The 27,634-nt window shown below is 43.3% G+C and overlaps 1 protein-coding gene across 2 annotated transcripts in view; it reads right to left on the bottom strand.

Moving 5' to 3' along the window:
- Zfat (zinc finger and AT-hook domain containing) overlaps positions 1 to 27,634 on the bottom strand; it is a 197,989-nt gene that overhangs the window by 89,043 nt on the left and 81,312 nt on the right. For both annotated transcript variants that reach the window (XM_060389326.1, XM_060389327.1), the window contains exons 5-10: positions 26,766 to 26,916; positions 21,685 to 23,111; positions 20,692 to 20,924; positions 12,055 to 12,142; positions 10,622 to 10,771; positions 7,130 to 7,303 (exon numbers count right to left, since the gene is read on the bottom strand). In XM_060389326.1, the coding sequence (XP_060245309.1) occupies positions 7,130 to 7,303; positions 10,622 to 10,771; positions 12,055 to 12,142; positions 20,692 to 20,924; positions 21,685 to 23,111; positions 26,766 to 26,916 (2,223 nt within the window). The remainder of the gene's footprint in view (positions 1 to 7,129; positions 7,304 to 10,621; positions 10,772 to 12,054; positions 12,143 to 20,691; positions 20,925 to 21,684; positions 23,112 to 26,765; positions 26,917 to 27,634) is intronic.

Here is a 27,634-nt window from a genome sequence, read left to right as displayed (position 1 = left end):
ATCTATTTTCATTTTTCTACATGTAGACATCCAGTTAGACCAGCACCATTTGTTGAAGATGCTATCTTTTTTCCATTGTATGGTTTTGGCGTCTTTGTCAAAGATCAGGTGTCCATAAGTGTGTGGGTTTATTTCTGGGTCCTCTGTTCTGTTCCATTGATCCACCATTCTGTTTCTATGCCAGTACCATGCAGTTTTTAAAACTGTTGCTCTATAGTACAACTTAAGATCAGGGATGGAGATACCTCCAGAAGATCTTTTATTGTAGAGGATTGTTTTAGCAATTCTGGGTTTCTTGTTATTCCATATGAAGTTGAGAATTTTTCTTTCCAGGTCTGTAAAGAATTGTGTTGGTAATTTGATGGGCATTGCATTGAATCTGTAGATTGCTTTTGGTAAGATGGCCATTTTTACTATGTTAATCCTACCAAGCCATGAGCATGGGAGATCTTTCCATCTTCTCATATCTTCTTCTAATTCTTTCTTCAGAGATTTGAAATTTTTTTCATACAAGTCTTTGACTTCCTTGGTTAGGGTTACTCCGAGGTACCTTATGTCATTTGTGGCTATTGTGAAGGGTGTTGTTTCCTTAATTTCTTTCTCAGCCCTTTTGTCTTTTGTATACAGGAGGGCTACTGATTTTTTTGAGTTAATTTTGTATCCTGCCACTTTGCTGAAGGTGTTTATCAGCTGTAGGAGTTCCCTGGTAGAGTTTTTGGGGTCACTCACGTATACTATCATATCATCTGCAAATAGTGATAATTTGACTTCTTCCTTTCCAATTTGTATCCCCTTGATCTCCTTCAACTGTCTTATTGCTCTAGCAAGGACTTCCAACACTATGTTGAAGAGATATGGAGAGAGTGGGCAGCCTTGTCTTGTCCCTGATTTCAGTGGGATTGCTTTAAGTTTCTCTCCATTCAGTTTGATGTTGGCTATAGGCTTGCTGTATATCGCCTTTACTATGTTTAGATATGTGCCTTGTATCCCTGATCTCTCCAATACTTTGAACATGAATGGATGTTGGATTTTGTCAAAGGCTTTTTCAGCATCTAGGGAGATTATCATGTGGTTTTTTTCTTTCAGTTTGTTAATATGGTGGATCACATTGATGGATTTCCGTATATTGAACCACCCCTGCATACCTGGGATGAAGCCTACTTGGTCATAGTGGATAATATCTTTGATGTGTTCTTGGATTCGGTTTGCAAGTATTTTATTAAGTATTTTTGCATCAATGTTCATAAGGGAGATTGGCCGGAAATTCTCTTTCTTTGTTGAGTCTTTGTGAGGTTTAGGTACCAAGGTGACTGTGGCTTCATAGAATGAATTTGGTAATATTCCTTCTGTTTCTATTTTGTGGAATAGTTTGAAGAGAATTGGTGTTAGCTCTTCTTTGAAGGTCTGGTAGAATTCTGCGCTGAAGCCATCTGGTCCTGGGCTTTTTTTGGATGGGAGACTTTTGATGACCGCCTCTATTTCTTTGGGGGATATAGGTCTATTTAGTTGATTTACCTGGTCCTGGTTCAGCTTTGGTAAGTCAAATCGATCAAGAAAATTGTCCATTTCATTTAGATTTTCAAATTTTGTGGCATATAGACTTTTGAAGTAAGTCCTAATGATTGTTTGGATTTCCTCAGTGTCTGTAGTTATATCCCCCTTTTCATTTCTGATTTTGTTGATTTGGGTGGTGTCTCTCTGCCTTTTAGTTAGCCTGGCTAAGGGTTTGTCGATCTTGTTGATTTTCTCAAAGAACCAGCTCTTGGTTTCATTGATTCTTTGAATTGTTTTATTTGTTTCCAATTGATTGATTTCAGCCCTGAGTTTGATTATTTCCAGCCGTCTACTCCTTCTTGGTGTGTCTGCTTCTTCTTTTTCTAGGGTTTTTAAGTGAGCCATTAGGGTGCTTGAATGAGCTGTCTCGAATTTCTTTTTGAAGGCACTTAGTGCTATGAACTTTCCTCTTAGCACTGCTTTCATTGTGTCCCATAAGTTCGGGTATGTTGTGTCTTCTTTTTCATTGATTTCTAGAAAGACTTTAATTTCTTTCTTTATTTCTTCCCTGACCCAGCTGTCATTTAGTAACAAGTTGTTCAGTTTCCATGTGTGTGTAGGCTTTTTGTTATTTCTGTTATTGTTGAGGTCCAGCTTTATTCCATGGTGATCAGACAAGATACATGGGATTATTTCAATCTTCTTGTATCTGTTGAGGCTCGCTTTGTGACCCACTATGTGGTCTATTTTGGAGAAGGTTCCATGAGGTGCTGAGAAGAAGGTAAATTCTTTTGTGTTTGGGTGTAAAGTTCTGTAAATGTCTGTTAGGTCCATTTGATTCATGACCTCTGTCAGAGACATTGTTTCTTTGTTTAATTTCTGTTTGGTTGACCTGTCCTTTGTTGAGAGTGGGGTGTTGAAGTCTCCCACTATTAATGTGTGTGGATCTATATGTGCTTTAAATTTTATCAATGTTTCTTTCACAAATGTGGGTGCCCTTGTATTTGGGGCATAGATGTTCAGGATTGTGATGTCTTCCTGGTGGAATTTTCCCTTGATGAGTATGAAGTGTCCTTCCCCATCTCTTTTGATTAATTTTGGTTGAAAGTCTATTTTATCAGATATTAGAATGGCTACTCCTGCTTGCTTCTTGGGTCCGTTTGCTTGGAAAGTCGTCTTCCAACCCTTTACCCTCAGGTAATGTCTATCTTTGTGTCTTAGGTGAGTTTCTTGTATGCAACAGATTGCTGTGTTTTGTTTACGTATCCATTCTGTTAATCTGTGTCTTTTTATTGGAGAGTTGAGTCCATTGATGTTGAGAGAGATTAATGACCAGTGGCTGTTAGATCTCTTGATTTTGATGTTGGCTGTGGTCATCTGGTTGTGTGTTTGGTTGCTTTTTGTTTTACTGAAGTGAGGTTATTTATTTCCTGTGTTTTCTTGAATGTAGCTAGCTTTCTTGGGTTGTATTTTCCCTTCCAGTGTCTTCTGTAATGCTGGATTTGTTTGTAGGTATTGTTGAAATTTGTTTTTGTCATTGAATATCTTGTTTTCTCCATCTATGAGGACTGAGAGTTTTGCTGGGTATAGTAGCCTGGGCTGACATCTGTGTTCTCTTAGGGTCTGCATGATATCTGTCCAGGCCCTTCTGGCTTTCAGAGTCTCTGTTGAAAAGTCAGGTGTGATTCTAATGGGTTTGCCATTATATGTTACTTGGCCTTTTTCCCTTGCAGCTTTTAGTATTTTTTCTTTGTTCTGTATACTTACTGTTTTGATTATTATGTGGCGGGAGGATTTTCTTTTCTGGTCAAATTTGCTGGGTGTTCTGTAGGCCTCATGTATTCTAATTGGCCTCTCCTTTAGCTTGGGGAAATTTTCTTCAATGATTTTGTTGAAAATATTTTCTGGGCCTTGGAGAAGGGAGTCTTCTTTTTCCTCTATACCTATTATTCTTAGGTTTTGTCTTTTCATATTGTCTTGCATTTCTTGGACGGTCTGTGTCAGGAATTTTTCAGATTTAACATTTTCTTTGACAGATACATCGATTTCTTCCATTGTATCTTCTACACCTGAGATTCTTTCTTCCATCTCTTGTAGTCTGTTGGTTATGCTTACCTCTGTAGTTCCTGTTTTCTTCCCTAGATTCTTCCTTTCCATTATTTCTTCCATTTGTGTTTTCTTTAATTTTTCCAATTCTATCTTCAGGTCTTGAGTTGTTTTGTTTACTTCCTTCACCTGTCTGATTGTACTTTCCTGTTTTTCTTTTAGTTCCTTCAACTCTGTTTCTTTCATTTCATTCAGTGTTTTAAGCATTTCCTTTCTAAAGGCCATAAACTGTTTGGCTGCAGCTTCCTCTATTTCTTTACGGATGGCAATAATCTGTTTGAGTTTATCTTCCTCTATGTCTTTACGAATCTTATTTGTTTCCTCTGTTATCATCTTCATGAGCATACTTGTTAGGTCATCTTCTTGGATTTCAGTTATGGTGGGGTGTCCAGGGCTACTTGCCCCTGGGTAACTGGGTTCTGGAGATGCCATATTGCTCTGTCTTTTGTTGCTTGAGCTTTTACGCTGGCCTCTACCCATTGTGTTATCTTAGGAGTTTGGGGTTATTTTCTGGTGGTTCCTGGGGATCCTGTGGGGGAGAGAATCCCCTTTGCAGAAAGCTGGATTTTCCTGAAGGATGTCTTCTCAGCTTTTTGGGTATAGTCCCTGGATGGCTGGTGTTTTTTCAGGAGTTACTCACCTCAGGGATATAGACCTGAGTGGTAACTGTGGTCTTTGTTAGTCGAGAGGGTTCTCCTCTCACCCAGGGAAGTCCTGAGGGCAGCTGCCCTGTTTCTGGGTTTCTTGTTGCAAATTTAATGATCAGCTGCTGTGACCCAGTTGGACATCAGGCGCGCCTCAACTGTTTGTGCTTGTGTCTGGAGCACAGCTGAGTGCTGGCGCCTCGGCCCCACTAGACTGCTAGACTTTTTCTAGGGAAGGATTGGGTGATTTAGATCAGTACAGTTTCCTTCCTTCCCCGTGGATTCTCTGGAGACACGGACTCCTAGTGTCTTTTTTTGCCCTGGTGCACACTGCTCAGTGTCCGCCAGCTGGCTGGCCACAGAAATTTGCCTGTGCCTGGAGCACAGCTGTGTGATGGCGGCTCAGTCTCTGCCAGCTGTCTGGTGCGCAGAAACTGCCTGTGTCTGCCTTTGTGGCTTTTGGGAGTCTGAGTGGCTCCCTAAGGTGGGCAATTTTCCGGGGACCTTTTCAGGTTGGGGGTGAGCTGAGTGCTCTGAGATCAGACCCGCCGTTTCTATCTCTGGCGGCGAATAAGGCGCGCAGGCAGGCAGGGCTCTGTGCCGGAACCTGGGTCCCCGGCTCTGGCTCCGGGCTGGCTCCTGGGGTGCCCGTGGAACCCGCCCGAGTCTTTTCCAGGGGATGTCTGGGTGACCTAAGGCCGGTCCCAATCGTTTCCTGTACCCTGGGGTTATCTCTCGACTGAAAATTCCAGTCTCTGATAGTGTGGTGCCCAAGGTTCAGTCTGGGACCGTGACCAGAGACACTGGCTTGTGGCTCTGGGCTGGGGCTGGGGCTGGCGGCCGGCAGCCAAGTGTCTGGCGGAACCGGGATCTCTTCCGCAGTTTAGCCGGGTGAGTTAAAAGCTGATTGAATCCCCCACCGTGGGGTATCCTCTCACCTGGGAAACACAATGACTGTGTTTTATGGCCGAGAGTTCTGATTGCTGTTCACTGTGCTGATCCTGCTGTGCTGCTGCTCAGAATGAGAGTCCTCCCGGCGCCGCCATCTTGCCCCTCCCCTCTCTATAGCTGTTTTTACCATACTGCTTACACTGGTCCCTTCCCACCATGCACAAAGGAGCTGTCCAGTATCTGAGTAGATGGCTTTCCATGCCTTGACCTGGATTTCAGAGTTAAACTTAGGATCACCGTACCCTTTCCATGTCTCTATGAATGCCCTTCTAATGCTGCTACCACAATGAGAAAACCAGGACTGCTTTGGATCTGGAGTTTGATGGCCTTCATGACTGCAGGCTTTAGGCAGAAATAGGCTACCATGTGAAGAAACACAGCTTCTACAAAAAAGACTAGGGTAATTCAAGGTCAGCAAGGCTACTGTTTGAGAAGGTAAAAAATTCATAAGTAGCTACATATCACTCACTATTGCTTTTATTATTCCTATGTCATGGCCTATATTATTGGGCTTATCTCTTTGTTTGTCTGTTTGCAGTGACTGAACCTACAGTCTCATCCGTACTAGGCAAGTATTCTACCACTGAGCACACCCAAACTTGCATGGTTCTAATTTTGACTACAGCTTTTTTTCTTTTTTAAGAAAGTATTCCTTTAAGAAAGCAGTGGTATACACCTGTAATTCCAGCACTCAGGGAGGCAGAGGCAGACAGATCACTGTGAGTTTGAGGCTAGCCTGGTTTACAAGGAGAGTCCAGGATAGCCAAGCCCTGTCCTAAAAAAACATAAACAAACAAACAAACAAAAATTACTGTTCGACAGTCATGGCTATGCATTGGTTCAGCATCTGAGTCAGTGACTTAGGGAAGTCATGTCACTGGCTCTAATTCTAATGAATCCCAACCAAGCATTCAACCTTTTCCAAGCTTGGCAGAGTTTGTGACTCTTGCCAAGGAACCAGCTAGCATACACCCAGCAGGATATATATACACACCATGGAAGCAGGATATAACAGACACATCCTCTCCTATGATCCAGAATTAAAATCAACAAAGAACTTATTTTAATCTGTACTGTTAATCCTGATTCTTATATCTAATTATGCTGCAATAACAATCTATTAAAAAATTGTATTATTCTTGTAACATGAAGCATTCACAAGTTCCCCTCACAAGTGAAGTCTCTAATTAAATCAAGCTTTGTAAAATCTTATATAATTTGGCTGCCTGTTTTTCTCAGTGTTCTTCCCTCTGTGAAGTCTATACCAGAAAGTGTTATGGATGCTGTGTGCCTACTATACATTAGAACTTTGACCCTTGACCCTTGACCCACAGGCTTCTGAGCTTCCACATCCAGACACTTACCTTCAAATGCAGAGGTGTTCTTGTGATATGCCATCTAGATAACGACCTCTTGACACAAAAACTGATCCTTGCGGCTTTGTTGCCCCTAGAACCCACCTTCATGGCTCACACACAATAACTCATACTGTTGCTATTTTAGGCTAAGCCCTATTTTAAACTGAACAGTAGGAACCCTGAGGTAACTTTGATATAAAAGCATCAACTCAAAAATTCAGGCCAGGTACCACTACAATTGTCCTTACAATCAGGGCCAACATGAGATGGAAGGCTAAAGAGGACAGAATCTTCCAGAACCAAGCATCAACAGCCTACTTCCTCCAGCAGCTTCCCTCTCCCTGCCCTCAACACATGCTCACATATCCCAAAAGGGTTTATGTAGAGTATGCTGTAAGTGAGGCTGAATCCTGCTCACAGGCTGGAGAGAAACAGGATAGAACCTATGTTCTTTCAGAGTGTGGGTCCTACAAAGTATAGCCCTTTCCTGTTACAAGGGTATGGACAGTCTCTGTTGGCCTTGGCATACCAGCTTGCAGCCATACATTTACAGGTCACTGGGGCTCAGGAACTCACCATCAGATGTGTGAAGGAGCTTATGACTTTTCAATGTCCCTTTGGATTTGAATTTCTTGCCACACATGTCACAGAGGTGGGTCTTCTCAGTGCTGTGACGATTCATATGAGCCTTGAGGTTGCTCTTGCTACGAGTTGCATATTCACACAAAGAACATTTGAAGGGCTTCACACCTATCAAGGAGAAATATATAGATATCTTTTACATGTGTCTGTGCACATATGCGTGAGGATCCAGATGAACAGTTCACATCAGAAAAAACATCCACCTAAACAGAGAATGGACTTCCTTGTTCCCAACATGTCCCACACTTCCCACATCCCGCCTACATCACCTTGTTCCATTCCATAGAGATACTACAGTGTCATTCAAGGTCTCTGAGCCTGTGCTTTCTGACCTTTCTAGTTGCCCACAACATGATCAATCCTCATTTAGAAAGACAAATGGGATGTGCATTGAACGTATGATAGGAGTCTACTGCAGATGGCATCTGAAAGACTCTACCTAGCAGTGTTTCAAAGCAGACACTAAGATTCATAACCAAACCCTCGGCAGAGTGCAGGGAATCATATGAAAGAAGGGGAGTTAGTATGATATGGAAAAGATAGGAGCTCTACAAGGACCAAATATATCCGGGCACAGGGTCTTTTCTGAGACTGACACTCAACCAAGGACCATCTATGGATATAACCTAGAACTTCTGCTCGGATGTGGCCCGTGGTAGCTCAGTAACCAAGTAGTTTCCCAAAGTAAGGGGAACAAGCACTATTTCTAACAGGATCTCAAGGGCAGGCTCTTTGACCTCCTCACACCCCCAGGGGAGGAGCAGTCCTGTTAGGCCACAGAGGAGGACTTTGCAGCCAGCCCTGAAAACACCTGATAAAACAGGGTCAAATGAAAGGAAAGGAGGTCCTCCCCTATCAGTGGACTTGGAAAGGGGCAGGGAGGAGACCAGGGAGGGAGTGTGGGGTTGGGGAGGGAGTGAGGGAGCGGAATACAGCTGGGACACAGAGTTAACAAAATGTAACTAATAAGAAAAATAAAATAAAATAAAAATGAAATGTTGTTGTACATCAGTGAGTTGATCACCTCTGCTCTCCCTACAGTCCTGTAACTCCCTGAAGACAGACACCCTGTTCAACTTACAAAGAGGTCAGTAAATCCAACAGAACTGAGTTGAACTAAATAAAATTGAAGGCCCCATTGGACTTTGTAAAAACCAATGGGATCAGGCACTCAGGATCAAGTGTGGAAGAATATGCACATTCATAAAATAAACAGAGCCAGACAACACTGGGTGTTGTTGTGTGCCAGTAACTCAAACTGAAGTATTCCCAATATACTGCTTCTACTCCTCTTGTCTTCCTTTCACCCACTAAGAGCTGGTATCAGAACAGCTGCTGTGGTTCACCTCAAATGCATTTTTGACCACTTTGAACTTAAACCCTCTGAGCAACACATGTGTAGTGTGTGAATAAAGTTCTACATATGTGACTAATATCTATGATTATGAACTGTACACAGGACATTTCTTTATGCTGTGTGTTCTTGTTAGTCTTCATGTTTTTCTCTCACATTTGCTATTGTTCTTGTCCCATGTTTTATTTTGGGAGTGAGCTGGGAGAAAGAATACTCACAGTGCAATACACTGGAGCATACTTTAAATGCTCCAAAGAATCCCAAATACTGTAATGTGGGTAAGGTTTTTTTATCCTTTATAATTCCATCATTACAGAAAAATTCATAGAGAAGTGAAAAAGAATGCCACAACACTCCAATATAAAATAGAAGCCTTTAACTTTTAGAATCTTTGTCAGAATTCAGAAGTTTTTCAAAATAAGGGATTTCTTCCAAATGCTCAATATATAATATTAACGGCCCACACCCTGTGTTGGCTGCACATTAAGCCTGGACACACACTGAGCCTCCCGAGGGAATTTAGGAGACGATCTCACTGATCCCAGCAGCAAATCTCAAAGCACATTATACTAGTGTTTCATGTGTAAGTGAACTGAAGGTCATGAAGATGGAATGTTTGCCCCATCCTGCATCACAGACAAGGTGAAGAAAGGTTGTAGCATGCCTTCCCACTCCAGCCCTGTATATGCCACACAAGCATTATCACTCAGGGGAACAGATTTATGATCCGCAGGCTCCCATCTCCCTGAATCTCCATCAGTGTCAGGTCCTTGGTTCGGTTTCTGGCCACTCCCAGATGATTCCCATGAGCACCATTCTAACTAATCTCCATGCAGAGGCTTCTGCCTCCTTCTCTGCTGAGAAAACTCCTGCAATGAACTCCAATGCTCTCAGAAAATAACATATGTCAATTCCTCCTTTCTTGCCTCCACACACTTCCTGCCAGTTCAAGTCAGAGGAGATGTAAAGAACAGGGCTTTGGAATCATGCAACATGGACCCAAATTCCAATCCCACTACTTGCTGGTTGTGCAACACAAGCCAGCATTTCTTAACTTTCTGAGCCTTGTGTTCCTCAAGCATTTCTTAACTTTCTGAGCCTTGTGTTCCTCACTGGTCAAACTGACCAGGATATCATGAGTAAAATAAAAAGCACATTGCCTGGGGCCCAAGTGCTCAGTAAGCGCTGGTGAACAAGAAAGCACCTTGCAGCCCCAGCACTGGGCCTCAGCTCTATGACCCGCTCCCTTCACTGAAGTAGAAGTCTCTCTCTCCGCCAGCCCCTCCCCTGGGCCTTACAACTGACAGTATATAATGCAAACTATTTTATCATTCCTCTTCCTCTCACCTTACAGTGGAGCTTATAGGACTGAGGCTCCTGATGAGCCGGAGGGAACTAATGCACAGGACTAGAAGAGCACTCCTGCTATTTGGCCCTTCCTCATGCCCAGGAGGGCAATATGCTCCTCTAGGGGCAAAGAGGAGGCTAGTGACAAGAGACTCTTGACTTCCGACTTGACAGGATCTTGAAGAGTGGCCATCCCACACTTCCATTCCTGGTCAAGCGGCCCTGAGCACAGCCCTTATGCTTCTCTGGACTACCACATTTATGCTCAACCTTTCTACCTTCCAATCCTTTCTCTACAAGATAAACAGTGATGCTCCACACTGCCAAAATTGCAAGACTCCCACTGCCCTCTTCACTGCCAATCACTCATAGTTCCATTGTTCTTTGATGCCAATTACATACAGAGCATGGTGGTGGGCACTGGAACTGCCCAGAGTAACATATGGGCTTTCCTGTTCTCAGGACACTAGTTTCCCAGTAAGCAAAGTATGACAATCTATTTCACCACAGTTATAACCAGAGCTAGGAGGTAGGGAACACTTCTAATAACCACAAAAGCTAAAGTCATGCTTTTAATCTCTGCCATTGGCTGGTAAACACATCTCTACATGCTAAAGAAATCCTAACAACAGGGCATGTAAGGGTAAATTTCCTTTTTATGTAGTCCCAAAATAAAGCACACAGCACAAAGTTAAACAGAAGCACCAGATGGAAAGACGACTCACCCTCATGAGCCCAGATGTGCCGCTGAAGGTCTGAGCCATTCTTCATGAAATAGAAATCACAATATGGACACTTCATGGCTCGCTTTCCAATGAGCCCCTTGAGCTGGACTCTTCTCCCAAGCACCTCGGAAATGGTGTTCATAGAGACCTCTAACAAAAAAGTAGTGGTGATCAGAGAGGACAAGGCACTGTGTTCTTCAGGTGAGCAGTAAATCAACTTCAGTGGTGCACCTGCGTACCTAAGAAATATCCAGCAACTGCCTCCTTGGTGTCACAAGACAACATTTTTACTGAGAAAGCTAAACTTAAATGTGACCAGGCAGTAGATCTAAGAACCTATTAATGTACAATGTGAAAAATGGAGGAAACACTGCAAAGCGATGAACAGACAAATGTGCAACATGGGCTTTTTATGGGAAAAGTAACTCAGATTCTCCCAGAAGTCACTGGTGTGGAAAACAGGCAGCAGCCTGGGGGTTCTACAGAATACAAGGCATGAAAGAGGCATAAGCACTAAAATACTGCAGCTCAATTCAAACAAAGTGTACAAAAAATTCATAGATCAATTCAGACTATTTTAAGTGGCCATGCACAAGATCCTAGGACACAGTAAGAATCATGGTTAGCACTGATTCTTATAAATCACTTGGAGGTTATGCTAAGCGAAAGCAGTATTTATTGGACATAGTATGCAAAGTCTTTCATAGGAAAATCGAATGGGATAAACTGTAGAATCTTCTAGAAAAAAAAAAGTTCATGGGGGGATACATGCAATGTGCTTGGAGAATGTAGAAGCATGTAAAAGAGAAGATATGAACACACAGGGCTCCTTGTATAATTTTGTAATCACGATCGAAGGTCAGTGCTTCTAAATGCTGTTGTCAGCTCCCACTGGACTAACAGTTACACAGGACAAAGATTAACACCAAAAGAGCAGAATTATATAACCCATGAACTGACAAAGGTTCAAGGTTCTGTGTGCCCCCAGCTAAAACAAAATGGTCAGAGACCTTTACTTTTAACAGAGAAGTCAGGTCTCTTCTATCAAGGGCAGGTACAAGTTTTTCAACAAGAAAAGGCAGGGATCAAGAAGAAGGTGTATTTTGCTTGTTACTTATTTATGTAACACAGACAGCCCAAGTCTGTCTGCCTGTTCTACTTAATACGGCAATAGAATCTGATGATAAAGTCCACCTCAAGGACCCCATGGCAGCAACAATGACAGCGTCTGAATACAAGTAGTCAGCCATCACAGTACAAGGTGGAACAAGGCAAGCACAAGGCTTCTCCAAGACCAGAACATTTCAAATACTGAATTCATTCACATTATCCCTCTTCATTCCAAGCTGGTATAGCTTACATACAGTATTATGTTTTAAAATTAACATAAGTATTTAAAAATCAATCTTCTATTCTAAAATTTATAACCTTACCAGGATGATTGGTCTTGATATGTGACTTTATCAATCGATCTTCTGAAAAAGATTTTTCACATACAGGACAAGAATAATTCCTTTTGTCCTTAATAGAAAAGAAAAAGGAAAAAAATTAACTATCTTAAGCATAGCTTCTGTAGAAAAATAACTTCTGCCCTTACCATTATCATCACCAAACACCACCACCATCATCACCACCACTATCAACATACACCATTACCACTGTCATCAAACACCATCTATTACTAACATCATTGTCACCACCAGTATCAAACACCATCACACAACTATTATCACTACCACCACAAAACAACCAACGCGGTCACTAACACAATCACCATGATCATTAACACTGTTACCTCCACTCTCAGTACTGTCACCACTACCATCATCATCTATCTACAGTATCACAATCATCATCAATCAATACTATTAACCCCACAACAACCAGCAGCAAAAGCCTTGTCAAGGCTTTTGTGCAAGGCATTCTTCCAAGCACTTACAGACAGCTGTATAACCCTACGCAGCTGGGGAAAAGTCATATGTGAGAACTCTAGGAAGATAGAAAGGAGAGTCGAGAAACACTACCATACACATTCTAGGGCTGTTCAATAACCCAAATGTATATGATGTCCTCAGCACCCAAAACACTGCTCATGCTGAGCTTTCACATAAGACTGAGATTCATAAGCACTCACAAAAACAGTCATTCATGTCTACGTTATAGATTAAGAAATGGATGGCAAGAGAAAGGAACACAAGATCAAGCCAGCCAACAAGGGGGAAGAGGATGAACTCATGAGTCCCCACCACTAATTGAGGAGCCATTTAAAGTTGATGGCTTCGAAAAGGGGAGAACCCTTTCTTTAAAGTAATGGCCTCTGGTAGGTTGACCATGCTCTAGTGGATAGCTCTACACACAGGAGTATATGAATAGGACAAACTGGGAATGGTGCTTATTTAAAAAGAAAGAGGATATGATGTTAGGAAGTGGGGAGGAAATCTGGGATGGGTGAGGGAGAGGAGTCTGAGGTGAATACAATCAAAATATATAATAAAAGATAAAGCTTTCTACTCTGAAGTGTATACATACACAAACACACACACACACACACGTGCACACACATACACACACACACAGAGGAAAGACCTTGTCATAAGCTTTCTGGCCAGCCAATGCAACTGACTTTCCCTAGACAACATGGCCTTGGAGTTTTTCAATGTACTCCTGTTACTCCCCTCCACTGTCTGTGACACTGGGCTCACACTGCCATTTTAGAGAGATTCTCAAGGCCCCTCTGGCATCCTGCAGGCACCCTCCCACCTCTGTCCCAGCCGCCCTTGTCATCAGAGCTGATGGAGGCATTCAGAAGGGCTTTGAAGGAGTTTACACTGATCTCCCCTGAGTCCTTGCTGTTTGATTTTTCTTCTTTTAATCCCTTATAGTCTGAAAGCAATTTATCTGAGAGCTTATCAGGGGCCCCATTTCTTGATGTCTTTGAAGATTGTCAAGAAACAGACAGTAGGAGAGGGGGCTGGAAGAAGGGTAGACTCTTAGGATTCATTTACTTCTTTTTCAAAAGCTCAGTGTCTTCCTGTACATGAAATCCAAATACCAAACACACTCAGCAAACTTAAAAAGAACTAGGTCTAAAAGAGGCCCTGGCAAAGGCAGGGAACACAAGAAAGCTAGCCATAGGGTTGCTAAGAGCCCAGCCTTTGGAGTCTATTTGTTCCAACAGAGATGCCTTCAAAGCCATTTGTGCCCTAGAAAGAAGTGGGTGTCAGCATGAGACTGTCATGGAAGGAGATGCAGGAGCCCTTACCTGAGGCTAGAAGCCTTGTATATCACTCAGGTGACCACATCTGGACTGTTCCATAATGGCAGGTATATTGGCCTCAAATAAGTGGAAAGTTCTGATACCCATACTGGCTAGAGATGATGAAACTGAATTCGCTCACTAAATGTACATATGTGAATCCTACATGCATCCCCTATAAAACACTGACATCAAGCTCCAAAAGTTGGCACTTTCTCTATACGGTTTCTCAGGAATGGGTCACAGTTACGGTACCTGTCATGTGCCTGAAGCTGTACTGGGGACAAAGACAGCAGTTCTGTGAGCTCTTACAAGTTATCTAAAGATAACAGAGAGCCTACTCACCCATGCAAGGGATACAGAAGCTACAGCAAGAACTAGGAAGGTGACACTTATGTTATGACAAATTGGAACACAATACCAGAAAGTGTCAGATTTAGGGTTGAGGAAATAAAGCCTTTACTTCTGCTAAAGACGGTTCTGTTTTCCCAGACCACAAGGACGCTGCTCTACACAGGAAGCTCGAAGAACCTGAAGGCTGCTGCACAGTGGGTAAACACCAAGAGGACTAATCTAGAATCAAGCACATTTTGTGATCAGATGTAAGCACAGTCTTACAGTCCTCAGGAAGAAAACCACTTTTCAGGCACTGCTTTTCCTCTGTTCACATGAATACACACTGACCAGGTATACCCCATTTATTTCTGGATATGGAAAACAGCTTCCTTGAATTTCTCTTTGCTTTTAGGCAACTTATTTGCTTATTCAAAAAGTACTTATTGTTCAGTAATCACCAAACAAAACAAATCTGTGTGCTTCTCAAAGATCAGGGCCAAATATTCTAAACACTAACTGAGAAGCCAACAAATGTTAGATGAACAGACTATTACTCTCACTGCTGGTCTCCTCATTCCCTGACTGAGGAGTAGAGGAGGAAAGAAGGGAAGGGAAAGTTGCTGAAGGGAAAGAACAGCAACAGCTATCATCAGGGCAGCCCCCAAAGCATTAGGCCACACTGAGACCCTGTCAACATTACCACAGTATGCTCCCAGGGCAATCCTGGAGGACACTAGCAACCTCATTTTCAGGACATGGGCCTAGAGAGGTTGATGGGCAATGCTATGCCCCTTCACAATCTTACAACCAGCACTCTCAGCTTGGGCTGCAGCTTCCCTGTGTGTACCTCTGAGGCCTCTTGAGAGGAATACAAAACAGAAGCAAAGGACCCAGGTTCCCAGAGTCCACTTAGGGTTAGGATGAAGGCGGGATGCCAGGGATCTCATTCCTAACAAATGCTACTGTGACACTGAGGTTCAGGGAGGTCACCAATTAAATCACTTAGGGCAGTAGCTGACACACATATTTAATAGGGACCCAAGAATCGAACCACTTAACAGCTTCTGTCCCCATCACCTCCCCTTCCCTCAATACTAATAGGCACTGACATTCAAACACTTAACACTGCAACAAAAAAACCTCAGAAAGTGATATTTGCCCTGTGTGGGGGTAAACACTATTGACAGGCTCTATTTCTGTCTATTCTATCTCACTTTTAAGAGAGCCAGGCATGATTCACTCAGATGTTTGCACAACTCTCTAATGGATCATGAGCCATGGATCTTGCCCTTCACTGACTAAATTTATTCCCCTTAGCCTTAAGATGAGGGAAGAACTTTATCTCCAATTTATAATCGAGACAACTGAGGCTCAAAGAGCCTAAGCAATTTGCCCCCAAATTGCAAAGACCAATGTGGGACTGGAAATGAGCAAAACACAACCAAAAGCTCCCATGCATTTGACTTAAATCATGTTTTCCCAGCTCTCCTTTTCATGAAGTTTAAATAATCAAACAGTTGGTTTTGTGTTTTATCACAGCAACAGGAAGGGAACCAAGACACACATCTTTTTACTTGAGGATTTGAGCATCCTCAGAATGTCCTATGACCTGGACTAATCCCTATGGAGGGACGACTGTATTCCTTCACTACAAACTGATGCCATGGGCATTGTAATGGGAAGAAGCAGTGGGAAGACACTATACTGGGTATCGCTTTTTTTGACTGTTACATGCATTCTTAGCTGAAATAGTGTGAGGCTCACAGAAACTAGCAATTTGCCAGATTATCTCTGCATCCTAATACATGGCTCATCTGGAAATGGAGGATGGTATTTTAATTTTCATTCTGCATGGGAATCTCTGTTCAAAGCAAGAATGCTAAAACAAAAGTGAAACCTCAGCCAGCAATATGACATATCTGATGCCCTCTTCAAATGCACAGGTAAGGAAACCAGGCCATCTTGGGTGGATATACTTGGCAGACCTGATTTCCTTTTTTTTTTTTTTTTGAAGGGAAACAAAGGAGGAGTTGATCTAGAGAGAGGGGAGGAAGGGGAAGGGATTGGAAGGAGTGGAGGAAGGGAAAACTGCCATCTGATGTAATGTATAAGAGAAGAATAAAAGTGAAACAACAAAAACAGAGTGCCTCAATTGAGCTGGACAAGGTGGCTTCAAGCTGCAATCCCAGAATTTGGGAGGCTGAGGCAAGAGGAATACTATTAGTTTGAGGCTAACCTGGGCTACAGAGTGAGACCCTGCTTAAAAAGCATATATTATTTCAATGGGAAGAAGGACAGATTAAACACTAAGACCTTCTAAGAAAATGTGAATACTGATAAGAAGCAGGACATGTGAGGTTAACTGAGCCACAGTCCTTTGCAGGAGTATGCTGTGCTTTTTTAGCAGCAATGTTCAGACATTAATTCATGCCACTTTGAGGAATGTTTGACACTTAGCAACACAGGAGTATCTACCACATAGTGTCTGCCACCCTGGGCCCACCTCTACCCCATTCCTTCAGAAGACAGACAAGTGTCTAAGAGTTTCTCACACTAATGACCTGCCACCACCAAATAAGCAGCATTGGACTGTGATAAGGCCGTGGAATAAAATTCGTCATCCATTACTCTTGGCCCAACCACAGACCAAGCTACTGCATGATGGAGACTGAGACATGAGACTCTTGTACAGCAGAGTAAATGATTCCTAACTTCTAGAAGTAACTTGGGAATTAAGTAAAAACACAAGGAAGTGGCTACACGATCAAACCAGCAGCTTTCTGTCCCAAGGCTGGTCTCAACAGAGCTCCTTACACGTTGCTAGAGGTAAAATCAACACTCTGAAGGAAGTCACAACCACATTCATCACCATGAAGGTAGAAAAGTGAAATGCCAATGACAGGTGCATATTCCCTGGGGAGCAAACAAATGCTTAACTACTCCTCACAGGGTTCCCGCGACAAACCAAAGTGCACTTTCATCAACTCTAACCTGGGAAACCAATGAGTTTACTGGAGTTATTTACATAACACATGTGAGGTGTCACTTACAAGAGTCTGTGTGACCCCAAAGGAGAAAAGTGTCACCTCAGAACTAATGACAACTAGCTAAACAGAGGGAGTTCCAAGCATTTTAGTTAACTCCCATACATACAGTCTATACACTCTAGCATCCCCATAGATCCCACAGACATGTAAAATTAGGACAGAATTCTACACAGCTAGCTGCCGAGTACAGGAGACTGACTGAGATCAGGTGAGGCTCTGATGACCCTCTCCCTGGCCCTCTTTCCATGACAGAGCATCAACAGTCAATGTCACTGATCTCAGAGGTCCATTGCAGTTAGCACAGCTGTTCTGAAGAAGGTGTTAACTGTTCTACTCAGAGGACAGCATCTACAACAGCTGTTAATAAGCAAGAAGCAAAGCACACAAAGTCAAGACTAAGGACATCAGCCATATATTCCTGATGCCTCCCAGTGACCCCAACACTCAGGGATGTGGTCAAGAGACTGAGATGAGCACCTGAGGAAAAAATTACCAGGCTAGACCAGCAGCCCCAGGACATCCATAACTAAGAGGCAAATTTTGAATGAAGAAAAAGAGGCAGCCTAGATTTCACAGTCAATCTTTCAATGAACAATGGCTTAGTTCCTGTCACCCATGTCATCTAGGTTCAAAAATCCTAAATCCAGAGCAGCTAGCTTTAAAACAATAGCCCACACAAGGTACTTATATGTACTCCTTCATCTCTTCCTCTCCTGCTCAAGTAAACTGAGGCATGGAGTAGTCAGGTTACTTATACCAAACACAAGGTAAACAGGTTCAATCCAGTCTTCTGCTTTCCTATCTCCAGTACCATCCTCTAAGGCTTCTCCTAACAAGAACCTAGTCTAACATTGGATTCACTCCCTCAGGCTCAGTGCCAACCTAACAGTAATGACAGAAAAGCTGACAAACCATATGCCATTATGCCCTACTGGAGAAAGAAGGAGGTAGGGAGGTAAGAAGGAGAAGGGAAGAGAAACACCAAGAACAAAAGCAAGCCTGCAAGATGAGAGTGAGAAGAGAACAGGAAAGGAAGTATGATGGAAAGCCAGTGCAGCTGGCTTATAGGCTCAACTACTTATCAGGCATGGACTGAGGCCACTCCATTTCAACATTGCAATGACAACAGGAGTACACAAATATACACAGGTGTGCATGTATGTGCAGGTATATCTATGTATATAAGTGTGCATACATGCTTGTAGGTATCAATGCACATCAGTGTGCATGAATGAGTGTGTACATAATGGACTTTGTGATGGTTTCAATGAGAATGTGCCCCCATAGGTTCATTGACTTGAATGCTTGGTCCCCAGTGAGTGGCACTATTTAAAGGGATTAAGAGGAGTACATCTTCACAATGGAATACTACTCAGCTATTAAAAACAAGGAAATCATGGAATTTGCAGGCAAACGGATGGAACTGTAATAGAACATCCTGAGTGAGGTAACCCAGAAAGAGAAAGACAGGCATGGTATATATTCACTGATAAGCAGCTATTAGCAGTATAATATAGGACAGCCATCTACAGACCTAAAGAAGCTAAACACTAAGAAAGACCCTAGGGAAGGTGCTTAAATCTCATTCAGAATGGCAAACAGCACAGCCACCAGAAGAGGTGGAAGAGAGGAAACAGGATGGGCGACTACTATAGAGGTACTCTAAAAAGATTCACCCAACAGGAGATCAAAGCAGATGCTGAGACTCAGGGCCAAACTTTGGGCAAAGTGCAGGGAGTTTTACAGAAGAAGAGAGGGGTGGGTATGGAGGGACATGGAAGGAACAGGAGCCCCACAAGGAGACCAACAGAATTAAAAGATCTGAGACAAGGGGTTCCTGCAGAGACTGGATCAGAGGACCATACATGGAGAGGTCCTATACCCCCTGCTCAACCTGACTGATTGGCAGCTCAGTCTCCATGTGGATCTCTGAGTGAGTAGAGCAGGGACTGCCTCATTCATGAAATCAGTTGACTGCTCTCTGATCACTCGCCCCTGATGATGCAGCCTTGCCAAGCCACAGAGGAAGAGGATCCAAGCAGTCCTGATGAGACTTAACAAGCCATGGGCCAATGGCAATAGTAGAGAAGGGGGAGAAGGAGGGAGGTGGGGCTGGGGGAGTTGAGGGAGGGGGCTTCAATCGGGATATACAATGAATAAATTGTGAAGAAAAAAATAAAATTTTTTAAAAAGATAATAAAAACAGGAAAAAAAAAAGATTAAGAGGCATGGCCTCCAAAGGGATTAAAGGAAGTGTGTCACTGGGAGTGGGCTGTGAGGCTTTAAAGCCCAGAGTCTATCTCTCTGCCTACAGATCAGAAGATAGTTCTCAGCTACTGCCCTAGGTTCTGCATGTATGGCCCCATGCTTCCTGCTACAATGATAGTAGACTAAGCCTGTAAACTGTAAGCAGGCCCTAACTAAACACTTTCTCTTTTAAGAGTTGCCTTTGTCATGGTGTCTCTTCACAGCAATAGAACAGTGACCAAGACAGGCTTTTAAGTGTATATGGGTGGCAGGTTTCAGAAACAAGTGAATTGTCTGAGGCCATGAAGCCTGTAGAGATGTGGAGGCGGTGATGGAGTCTATCCCATTATGCTTTGATCTCCTCACACCTTCAAACAACCCAAATGTACAAACCACCTAATATCAGTGATTCTTATACCAGAAAATCAAAGCAGCTCTTCCAGTTTCTGAAGTTTCCTTTTGTGCTGTCTATAGCATAAAACTGAGCCGAATAGGCCCCAGGTGTGGCTTCTTTTATTATGTTAAGAAGTCTTAAATCTTTCTCAGGAGTGTTAACCTCTTCCCATCAGAATAGACCTTGCAAAAACAAATATTCACTCATTGCATCACCATGTGATCACCCCCTATAGAACCAGACATGACCATGCAGTTCATGGTACCCTGGATTAACATGTCACTTCTTAAAGCAAAGCTTCCTAGATGCTGTTGATATTTACAATGAATGCCACACACTAATAGACAACAGTGTCCCTGGTATAATCACCTAATCCAATACAATCATCCAACTTAATCCCCCCAAAACACTTGTGGGCAGCTATTACTATTCCTGTTATTAATAAATCTTAAAAATGCCATTTATGAAACCTTTGCTTCAATTCCATTCTGCAGATCTTTCTTCTGTAGACTTTCTCAAATGCTAAAAAAAAAAAAAAAAAAAAAAAAAAACCTTGCAGAGAATGCAATTTGTTCAGTCTAGTCAGAGATTCACTATGAAAGGAGCTGGGGCAAGGGTGGGGGTGAAAGCTCTGTGAGGTGTCAAGAGGCAGAAGAAGGGCCCCTCTGTGTTTGAAGGGGACAGGGTATTCACCCATCTGCAGCAGGGATATTTCTATTTTGCATAAAAGTGAGAAAGCAATGGGTACCCAGAGGGAGGTGGGGGCTGCCATTTTTGGCTTGCTACTTACCAGCTCTGTGTGAACTTTAAGATGGGCCTGTAGCTTATATTTATCTGGAGTCGAGTAGTCACAGCCGTCAGTGGGACACTTCAGCAAGATGTTACTGTGTTTCTGAATTACATGGCGTTTAAGGCAGTTTTTGGTGATGGAAGAATAGTGACACTGGGAGCAATAATACAGATGTTCCCGGGTATGAGTGCGGACATGCATATCAAAATGCACTTGGTACCAAAAAAGTTTGCCTAAAAAAATATTTTCACATGAGAACAAGGAAGTTGCTTTTATACTAAATTTGATTTTTTATTATCATTTTTAACTACCATATTTATCTCCTGTATCTAAAGCCCTTCACACTTTCTACCACACTTCTGTCAGGAAATTACTTTGCAAAAATGGCAGTTTTCAAGTATTAAGGTACCACCATCCTTCACATGTTGTTAGGGCTACAAAAAGGGAAAAAAGAGCCAATTATGTTGAACATTGCCCTGCAAATGCACAAATCCAAGAGCCTCAGGGTCCTCTTGATAGTCTGGGGTATGGGCCAGGGCCTAGGCTGCTCACTTGCTATACTCCTGCTGTCTGGGAGCTCCCAGAGCCGAGACTTCACCATCAGCTAGAAGGAAGCTGCTTGGGCCTCCCTATGCAGAGCTACAGCCAGTCTCCTGCCCTCTCTACCCAGTTGATGGAGCCACAACTGAGAACCAGAAGAATGATTCTTCTTGGTCAGAAGATGGTAGAAATTGTGAGCAGCCCACAGCATGACCCTCAACATCTGCGCATCGTCCCAGCAGACTCCAGGAAGGATCCAACTGTGACTCATGACACAGGCTCATTGTTCCTATCTATCACAGAGGAAGGTGGCTCATTAAGGAGGTGTTCTTTGCAAAGAAACATGAGCTCAAATGGAACCCAAGGTGATGACAGCATGACAGGAATGGACGGGGCTGCTGGGAAGGAAAGCTCCACTCAAAGGCTCATATGACCAGCACAGCCTTTCCTTACCACAGTATTCACACTCCAGGTCTCCATAAACCTTCCGGATCCTCTCACAAAGGCTGGTGTTCATCTGCTTTTTCTGCAGACTGTCTAGGACCTTCATGAATGCAGTGCTGCCAGGATGGTGCTCAGAGGAGGGTTTGCAAGAGTCAGACTGGCACAATTCAAGGTCCCCTCTATCAGCCACTGTAGGAAGGAGGTCTGAGGCCTCCACTGGGTTTGTCCTGAGACATGTGCTAGAGTCAGATTCACTGGCTGGCAGAGCAACCACATTCTTCCCTCCAGCTGGAGGGCCCTGGTCACTCTTGGCCTTGGCCAGCAGCAGTGTGACTTCTTCACCCTGAGTCTGGACTGAGTCTCCATGCTGTGTATCCAAGCATGTATTGGCAGCAGCATGAACCTCAGCAGAGGAGGTATCATTTTTCAGTAAAAATTCATCTGAAACCACTCCGAGAGAGTTGAGGTCAGAGGAGACCACAGTGGTTTCTAGTTTGCAGGGGGACAGGCAAACACTTTCACTCTGTGGCGTGGTCAAGGGCACAGCTGGAGTAGGTGCTTCTCCAGGAGCTTCCAGCTCCCTCAGCCCCACCTCAGGCTGAGTGTTCCCTGGACAAGCCTCCTCCTTTTGCACATTCATTTCTGAACACACAAATTCCCCAGCTGCCAGGGGCAGCTGGTCCCCCAAGGCTTCTTGCTGGATGTCTCCACCAGGCTCCAAAAGGCAGAAGCTCTGGTTGATGGAGCTGGTAAAAACCAAGGTCTCCTGGGCTGCCCCATGCACCTCTCGGATATGGGAGCGCAGCCGAATGGAACTGACAAACTTCTTGAGACAAATAGAACAGACATACACAAAGGGATGCTTTCTGACATGCAGCTCCAAGGCCTGGTACTTAGTGGCCCCATGACCACAGAGCTCACAAGCAAAGGGCCACTTGTCACCATGGACCAGCATGTGACGATCCCGGTCTAGCTCATTTTTGAACTTGCGCTCACAGATGTGGCAGTCATAGAGTAGCTGCCGCTTGCCCTCCCTTGTCATCAAGCGTAGCTCATCCAAGGCCTCCTTAACCTTCTTGTCCTGTGGGTCATGCATGTCTCGGATGTGCTTGATGAGGTTCTTGACATCCGAGTACTTCTTCTTGCAGAAGCGGCAGTGCTGTTTGATCTTCTTGTGCACCCGCTCGATGTGCACCTTGAGGTGGCCCTTGCTGAGGCAGGTGAAGGAGCAGTAGTCACAGGCAAACTTCTCTCCAGTGTGCTTGCGCAAGTGTACATTGAGGTTGGCCTTGATGGCACTGGCATAGCTGCAATGGGAGCACTTGTATGGCTTCTCATTAGTGTGGATCCTCAGGTGGGCCTGCAGTGAGTGCTTGAACTTAAAGACCTTGTTGCAGTATTCACAAGTGAAGATCTTCAACTGGGTGGGACCTAACCTAGAGATGGAAGACAGCACCATTAACTTTGGGAGACTTTGAAACTTTCCAATAAAACAACTACACAAGGCTGTGCAGTCAGCTACAGGGCAGCAAGGCAGAGGTGGAACATTCATTTATTCAGCAAATAAGACTTAGGGAACAGAACAGGATAGACACAGACGATGATGAAAGAGGGTGCTGGTTCTTGGGGAACATAAACTCTAGTAGGGGAAAAGGGAATCCTGCAATGTTCCACAACAGCGTGGTAGTCATTGAAGAGAAGAGACCTCTAACTGATCAAAGGCTACTGGGGAACATAAACTAAGGTAACATCTGGGCCAAAGCTTAATGAACAAGAAAGGTGGTAGCAAAAGAAGGAAGCAGGAACAAGGGCTGTGATTCACACAAGCATAGTCACCAGGGATGCTCCAAAGCTGTGTTCATTCTGGGATACATGGACAGAAGTAAATTCAGTCTCCAAGAGACTACACAGGGTGAACTTATTCAACAAATTTGATAATCCACACCTGCCCATCCATTCCATTAACTGTCAGGGGTTCTTGTCCTCTGTGCAAGTTTGCATGGAAGAGACACTCCTGAGAGAAAGAAAACTGGCCTTTCTCCATGCCCTCCCTTCTTCCCAGAAAGGGAGAAAACAGGTAGATGCTAATGAGTTTGGAACAAGACCTATAGTTTGCTAGATGGCAGGGATATGCCTGCCTGTGGTGGGCAATAGCTCATGAGAGAGGCATCTGTGAGCCCAGCCAGTGGTAAACCAGCTCTCAGGTAGGAAAGGCAGGCTTCTGGACAAGTTCACTGCTGATACAAACCATGCTACTCTCGCCTGGAGCTCTCAGACACAGCTGATGTCCTACTCACTACCAACTGTCCTCTTCCACCATTGCTGGTTTAGAGCTCAGGTGGGGAAAAATATCACTGTCTTTATTAACTTCACATGCCATTAAATAAACAGTTTCTACTGATTAAACCAGGTAACATGTCATGGGCATGTGTTAGATTTATGGTGGTGAATAAAAGCATGACCTTCCTCATGGACCCTATCTCTTTTACTGTGGCAAGAAGTGCACTGGATGAAATAGCAGAGGTTATCACTAATAAGCAGTGAGTGCTTATAACAAGCCCTAAGCTGACTATTTAATCCCCACTTTCATCAGGCCCATTTTACACGTAAGGAAACTAAGCAGCCACCCAACAGCAAACAATTGTTTAGTGACTTGACCCCAAGAATCCTAAGGCCTCTGGAGCACATTCACCCTTCCTCATCCTTTTTATTGCATGAAATCTCTGGTGCTCAGTGAACCCTGCACAGTGTGACCATGCACTTGGAGAAGGTGCTTTCAGAGGGGCTACTCCCACTACCAAAATGGATGGCACTGAAGTAGGTGACCATGCACCAGGAACAAGAAAGGTGAGGGTGATGGGATTGTGCAAAAGAGTTACACGGCGGGTTCACAAATCACACCACGCGACTGGTTCCACGTGGGAGGTTTATTAGGGGCAGGGGTCACAGAGACCATCTCTGGACAGGGCAGGAAAGAAAGAGAGCAAGGAGGAGTTTCTAGTTCTCTTATAAGGTGACCCAGAGCATGCACAGGTGGTTCCAGGTGATCCGTAGGTGGCTCCACAGATGCCCGATATCTGGTTTGTCAGGTCCCTTGGGGCTGGCCGTAGAGATGCCTGCTTATGGATCCCAACAGAGGGAAACCAAGGAAGCAAGGGAGAATACACCTCTGGCCTCTGCTGCTTCCTCTCAAAGGTATATCTGGGCTAGGCAAGAAGGATTTGTGACACCCTAATAACCATGCAGTGCTATTAATTAGCACCACTGAACTATGCCTACCACAAATAAAGGTCTGTATTGATGAGACAATTTATACAACTGTTTCTTTGAGTTTAAAGTACTTAAGTGGAATGCCGTCCATAAATACTAGAGAGGAAATTACAATATTCATATCTGAAAGTTACTAGTACAACTGCATGCTAAGCCCAAGGCTTCTTTAAGGAATGTTAATTTGGATCTTCCCAAATGACAAAAACATCCAGGTGATACATTTTATAAAGAACGCTGAAGATAAAAGCCCTGGACTCAACATTAATTAAACAAGCAAATCTCAGCATTTCCTCTTCTGTTGAGAGATTTAAATGGTCTTAAGAAAATTGTTTGCTCGTTTGTATATTATCAGACAAACAGGCAGCAAAGGCCTGAGCACCCCACACTTGGGGAAGGTCTACATCGGGTGACGATGCTAGGCAGGCTCTATTTGATTTTAAGCTTGAGCCCTAAGTGATTGTGAACTAGAACACAGAGCTGTGATGGGCACAGAATGCTTTCTGAATTATCTTATGCAAGTGTTTCCTATTTGGTGAGAGAGGGACCACTGAAGAATATTCACACACCCTACTGCCTCTAGCAATCTAGATTCTACCTCTAGGAATCTATCTGAAAGAAACAAAAGGATAGTTGGTTGAGGGACTAAACACGGTCACTGCCCATTTTTCACAGTAGTTAAAGACAGCAATATCTTTGAAGGCTCTCACGAAGACACATGCTTTGTGTTTAGACCCTGCTCATATGTTTGTCAACTGACTTTAACATGACCATATCCAGCTAGCATGCAATAAACACACCATGTTCCAGGACAAGGGGCAGTTTTTGATGTCCATTAAAGTTTTAAATCTACATTCCCTGAGGTAACAATTTCACTTGGAGCACTTTAGACTTCAGGAAGTCTTGGAGAAGAATGAGAAGGTGAATGTCCCAGTGTGTGAACCACTGTACTATCTATCATGGCAAAACACAGCTATTTGACCTGGGCATTGTGGCAATGCCTGTAATCCTCATACACAGGAGGCTGAGACAGGAAAACTATGGCTTTAAGACGGCCTGGGCTACATAAGCTTTCTTTTTTTAAATTCATTTACATTATAATAGAAACACATAAAAAGAAAACATTTTGTTTTGTTTTTTGAGATTCCCAGCAGTCCTGGAAATGGTTTGTAGGGTGTTGATCCTCCTGCTTCTTTCCTCCTGTCTGTTGGGATTAAAAGCATGCACCACCACTGCCCAGCTATAAATATTTTTAATATGTACTAAAATTTAAAGATTTTCAAGGTACAGTAAATTTTTTAAAGTAAAAAAAAAAAACAGTACTTTTAGTATTTTGTATTTGAAACAAACAAAAACAAAACAATATATATATTAGTACAATCATTAAAAAAAAAGTATATACAGTGAAAAGTATATACTAGCAGTGGTAGTAAAACCTGGAAAAACTATTGGTTCCTGTAGCTTTCACCATGATGGCTGTTTCAGTTTTCCCTATTGAAAAAAAAATAGACTCTATCACAGTATGTGCAAACCAAGCCTTGTTTGCACCTTTTCATAGCTTATAGATACATTTGACTGGGTAACATGTGAAGACTGGCACATGCTCAGTTCTTAGGGCACACTGTTCTGCCTTGGTCTTTGAGAAAGAACTATATTAGGGCATGATGGATGGATGGATAGATGCTTCAGCTAAGCTAATGAGTTAAGACCCTTTACAGATAAGGTCATGAATAGAATCCAGACCAGCAGATGTACAGGTCTTCCCTGTTCTGTGTACATGTCACTTGCAGCCCACCTTGGCTAGAGCTCACAGAACAACTCACCTGCTTGACTTCATGGGCTGCTCATATGGGGTCTGCTGAATGGCGTATTCTTGATACCCTCTTCGCGGTACCAGGTCTGCTGCAGTGGTCTCTGGAGAGGCTGCTCCTGTTTCAGGAGGCCCAGCCTCCACTGGAATAATCTTGGTAGCACCTGAGATTGATACACAGTGCATTGCTTATTGAGAGGTGCTAGCAGTATCCCTGACCCTGTCCAGCAGAGTCAGCAGGTCCTGGGGGGTGTTCTACCATAGGACTTCCATGCAACACTCAGGTTTCCTTATTCACATAACACACGTGTGTGTGTGTGTGTGTAGTCTGTGGAGATACGGTTTTTCTTGTAATGTGTCCAAATGGCAGTTTCACTTGATCTAATTATGAAACAGGAAAATATACATATATCACTTGCAAGAATTTCTACAAAGCTACAGCTGTTAAACTTGAAGCAAGTATAAGGCCGTATTAAGGCAGCATGGAGTGGCAGAGCAGTCAACAAATTGGGAATGTGAGCACCCTCATGTCACTGATAGTCTTGCCATGAACAAAAATGGAAAAAAATGGAAGGTTCAAAGAGAAAACCCCAGGGTCACCTTTGCTCCTGCAACTCTGTAACATAAACTGACCCAAGACCTTTCAGTGCAGGTATATTTTCTGGGTGTGGGTATATGTGCATATGTGTAGGCATGTGACATGTGGCTATGAGTATGTGTGTAGGTGTGAGTGTATGTGGAAGTATATATGAGTATAAGTGCATATGTGAGAAAGTGAGAGTGTGTATATATGTGTGAGTTGGAGAATGAGTCTCTGTGGGTTTGTATAAATGTATGAGACTGCATTTATGTATGTAAGTATGAGTATGTATGAGAGTTGAA

This window comes from Meriones unguiculatus, chromosome 8 (genome assembly GCF_030254825.1).
Source record: "Meriones unguiculatus strain TT.TT164.6M chromosome 8, Bangor_MerUng_6.1, whole genome shotgun sequence".
Taxonomy (NCBI): Eukaryota; Metazoa; Chordata; class Mammalia; order Rodentia; family Muridae; genus Meriones; species Meriones unguiculatus.
This window is presented reverse-complemented; position numbering and strand designations above follow the sequence as displayed.